General features: G+C 40.1%; 1 protein-coding gene across 1 annotated transcript; it reads right to left on the bottom strand.

Annotated features, from left to right (window-relative positions):
• Window positions 1-324: 324 nt before the first annotated feature.
• LOC148815823 (angiogenin-4-like) lies at window positions 325-753 on the bottom strand. Its single transcript, XM_088904707.1, has one exon. It carries the CDS (start codon window positions 751-753, stop codon window positions 325-327), a length of 429 nt encoding a protein of 142 aa, XP_088760833.1.
• Between the last annotated feature and the right edge of the window lie 3,795 nt (window positions 754-4,548).

Below are 4,548 nucleotides of genomic sequence, written 5' to 3'. Positions count from 1 at the left end.
TCAAATAACTCTTCCTTCTTCATAATATTGACTTTCAATTTTTAAAAGATGAGTGATAACTCCCAAGATATCTTCTCTGTCTGAAAGTTGACAGGGGATAGTTCACCCACTGCTCTACAACCTCATTGGAGCTGAGTGCATATACAGTATTTTAAATTATAAGGTGGTTGTTTCTCTGACAAAAGCATGTTAGAGGGTAATGTGGTAACACAGTACCCTCTCACGGCGTTTCATTATTTAAATGCATCAACGTACAAATTGAAGAGTGGAAGTGAAATTATTTGAATGGCTTTACAGAATAAAGCAGACGCCAGGCTAATCCAGTTATGGAACTATACTTTCATCAAAGTGCACAGGGTAATTCTCATCATTACAGCCGATGACAATGTATCTGGGGGTTTTGACCCCCTGGAATTTACAAGGGGGGCGTTCGGACCCTTTGTTTTTACAGGTGAGAACTTGGAAGGGAGAGGTGCTTTGGCGCAGGTTACCACTCAAAGGCTTGCCCCCTTTGCCACAGACATCTTGGATCTGTTTTGGCGTGGTATTGACGACGAAGCTGTTTATTTCCTTGCAGGGCTTGCCCATGCACCTTTTACTCATTACCGAAGGACAATCTTTAGTACCCATGCCACAGCTATTGTAATGCTGTCGTAAGAATTTTTGATAGGCTGTCTCATTGGCAGGGGGTGGACAGCGTCCCAACACAGGCACTACAATCACAACCACGAGGAACAGCAGCAGAGTGGCCATCGTCTGGGTCATCATGTTTCTCTAGAAATAGAAGAATGGAGAGAGAAAATGAACATCCCATCATGCTTAGGTTCATGTATAAAAGTTGCAGATTAGTTTGGTTACCTTGGCTGGAGGATGAAACTCAGTGAGAAGGGCAATTGTTGGGGCACGTTTGGCAGGAGCTTCAGTGACAAATATGGCTCAACTTGCTGATGTTTCATGGAAGGGTCTGAAAGGAAGTCATCATCAGCTAAGGGTAACTGTGGACAAATGCTTATAGTTAAGACATTATAAGACGTTCACAGAGAGGGATACTGTAGCCAGGTTGCAGTGCATGGACTGCTTGTTTCACCTAAAGATGCATTTTTGTGAATGAAGTGGTACAGGGAACACCAGCAATGGTATACTCTGCAGTGGAAAAAAGTTGTATGGTCAGATGAGGCATCCTTCAGCCTCTTTTCAACAATCAGACGAGTACACATTGCACACCAAAAGAAGCCAACAGGCTCCACTGCTTGAATCCTATTGTGAAGGGATCTGGGTCTTTGTTAAGATGCATTTTCCTTGCATGGATTAGGTCCACTCAACCCCTTAGAGGTAAATGCCAATAAATACAAAGCTATTCTGTGTAAACATGATCATCCTATGATGCAGCATTTCTATGCTGATGGAAGTTGAAATACACCTGGATGACAATGCCCCATCCACAGGGCACTGGTGGTCACCATGATGAGCATGAAAATGATGTAAACCATATTCCATGGCCATCCCAGTCACCAGATCTCAACCCTATTGAGCACTTATGGGAGATTCTGGGGCACCACCGTCAGCAAAACACTACATGATGAAATTTCTCGTCATATCGGAAATTTCGTGTCATATCCTTCCAATAGAGTCCTGTAGACTCTTGTACAAGATTATGGTATTTCGGTATGAAATACTGTACATTTAAATATTTACCATCTGTTACTCATCTGTTCTATGTAACACTGTGTAGAATTCAGTGTCTTGAGGAAGTTGGGCAAGCAGTGCATCAAAGGGAAGAGGAATTTTTAGCTATATTTTGAACCAACACCGCCTTTATCCGGTACCTAGCAGCAAGAGCCATGCAGTTCACACAATAACAGCAACAGCTAAGCAAGCGCTTCAACAAGTTATATCATACAGTGCCATCGCCATGTCGTCCTGCACATACACATCCTGCACTCTGTACGAGTATAAAACAATCAAAATCTTGCACAAAAATAATAAAAAGAGAAAAGAAAAAAAGGAAATCAAGCGTGGTCAGAGATGCAATGCTGGTCTCCGTAGAGCAGCATCCAGATATGAGAAGATGGAACTATTTTAATTATGTTGAGAAGAAGAGCAAAAATTACTCAACAGCAGAGCAGCTTTATATGGTCTCAACCAGAACAAATTTTGATCACAATTAAGATGTGTAACAAAAGTGTATGTGGTGTAACAATATATATTTCACTTAACATTGAAAGATAAAGGAATATATATATATATGCAGATGAACATGTCTGAATTTACAATTAAATGATATATAAAGAAAAATTGTATGGAGCACAAACCAGAAGAAACCCCACACAGACACACAAACAGTACATACACAGAGAGTACTTACAGTCTAAATGTTTTGTAGGTGATGAAAGAGAAATGTCATCAGATCAGTAAGTTTGATGCAGAATCATTCCTTTATATAATGCGATCTCAGGAGGAATGGCTACAAAAAAGGCGTTTTTACTGTCACCTGAGACACGAAATCTTCCTTTGGTTAACGTAAAGGATTTGGCTCAGAGAGCTCTTTAAATATTTAATTAGGTGATAGCTCATTCCGATCAATATTACACTAACTTCATGAAAGGATTAGAGGATTACAAAATGAATCCAAAGACCAGGATGTGGTTAAATAAAAAGGAATTAAAAGTGCATTCAAGCAGCAAAAAAGATTTACAGAAGGAAAACAGAGATAAATAAATGAATATACGGGGGTTTGCAAAAGTATCCAGACCCTTTAAATGTTTTAGGATGTTGCTGGATTACAAATGAAACTTACACACGTCTTTTCAATCAATATGTTTATTGCTTTAACTCTTATTCTTTAACAGACTTTTTGTTAAAGACAACAATAGTAATTTGTGAATAGATGTCTTATAGAAAATCAAAAACTAATTTAGTTCAAGTACATAGCTGAGTCAGCATGCATAGGCTGCAAAGGAACAAGTAAAGGTTTGTTCCATGCTGAAAAGAGAATAAGGAAACACAAAGTTTTGGCTGTGGATCCTTCTTCTGGTTTCTCACAACCGAAGAAGGCTCCACAACCGAAACATTGTGTTTCCTTTCCTCTCTTTTCAGCATGAAACAAACCTTTACTTGTTCCAAACACTGAATTATGCTGCTTTTCTTTCCATCGGTCATTCTGTCACTGTAGTTATGTTCAGCTCTCTGCGCTTCTGCAAAGCATGCAGGAATTACTAGGTAGTGCAAATCCAGGCTCATGATGTGGGAACTGTGAAACATTTAAAACTCTACCAATTTCTTCACCAAGTGTCACTTATAGATTGAATAATTACGTCAGCATCAGCACGCATACTTTGGCAGATACATTATTTAACTTGGCCTGCTGCTGTAAAAAAAATACTTATATACTGATACTTTCTCTTTGTTTTAGACATTCCAGTTATTTTCACCAGTGGTTATGAACAGCAGACACTCACACCCAGGGCCAGTTTACCCAGACGCCAGCTAACCTATCAGTTTGTTCCTGGACTATGGGAGAAAACTGGAGCACCCAGAGGAAACCCACCCAAGAATGTAGAGAACATTCAGACTCCACACAGATAGTGCCCCAGGTCTGGAATTGAACCCAGGGCAACAGCAGGCAAGGCTACTATGCTAACTTCTGTAGTTTAGGTGGGTAGCTGCATCAGCATGCGTAGGCTGCAAAGGAACAAGTAATAGGTTTATTCCATGCTGAAAAAAAGAAGAGAACACAACGTTTCGGCCGTGGAGCCTTCCTCAGGTGTGCTAACTACAGTACCACCATGCCACCTTGTTTACCACTGAATAGTAACTGTATAGAAGATTCTTAATGAGATTAACCTCTTCTTCCTCTAGTTTACAATTTAAAGTAAACTACATGGTTGAATTGTGAAACTAACATGAAAAAAAACAGCTTTAAGAACTCCACTGTTTTTGGATTCTGCAGGAGACCTTGTGTGCAAATGTAGTTGTAGACCAGCTCCAGTATCATAGATACCAAGCCAAAATAGTATTGTGATTGACCTTTAAAACTGTATGTTATACAATTCAGTGTTTTAAGAATCCGTTGAGCAGCAATTCCTTAAGCTGTTGAATAAACTGATGAACATTTGAAAGGGGCATTTCAATTACCTCATGATAATATAGACTAAAGGATACTGCACAGGACACAAGTGGAAAGTGGAAAGAAAATACAGGGTCATGGCAGTGTGGAATAAACTACCCAGCAATTGTTTTGAAGCTAATTCCTTGACCACTTTCCTACAGCTCAACTACTGAGGCAGTACACTTAGATCGTATGCTGTGGAGACAACTCTTTGTTGTGATTGCCACAATCCTGGCTTCGATTCAAAGTACACTTGCTTACTTCCAATTTTGTCAACAGGTGTGTCAACAGTTTTGATGTGGAACTAGGACAGGTTGGCTTGACCAAGGTCATGGCGTGTCACCGCAAATTGGAAGAGATCCTAGAGATGTTTACTGTGCTCTCAGTTCTCAGCTGTGGCCTTTGTCTTTCCAGATAGCCTGGGGGGACCAGGTGGCAGT

This window comes from Atractosteus spatula, chromosome 24 (genome assembly GCF_055471065.1).
Source record: "Atractosteus spatula isolate fAtrSpa1 chromosome 24, fAtrSpa1.hap1, whole genome shotgun sequence".
In the NCBI taxonomy this organism is placed as follows: Eukaryota; Metazoa; Chordata; class Actinopteri; order Semionotiformes; family Lepisosteidae; genus Atractosteus; species Atractosteus spatula.
This window is presented reverse-complemented; position numbering and strand designations above follow the sequence as displayed.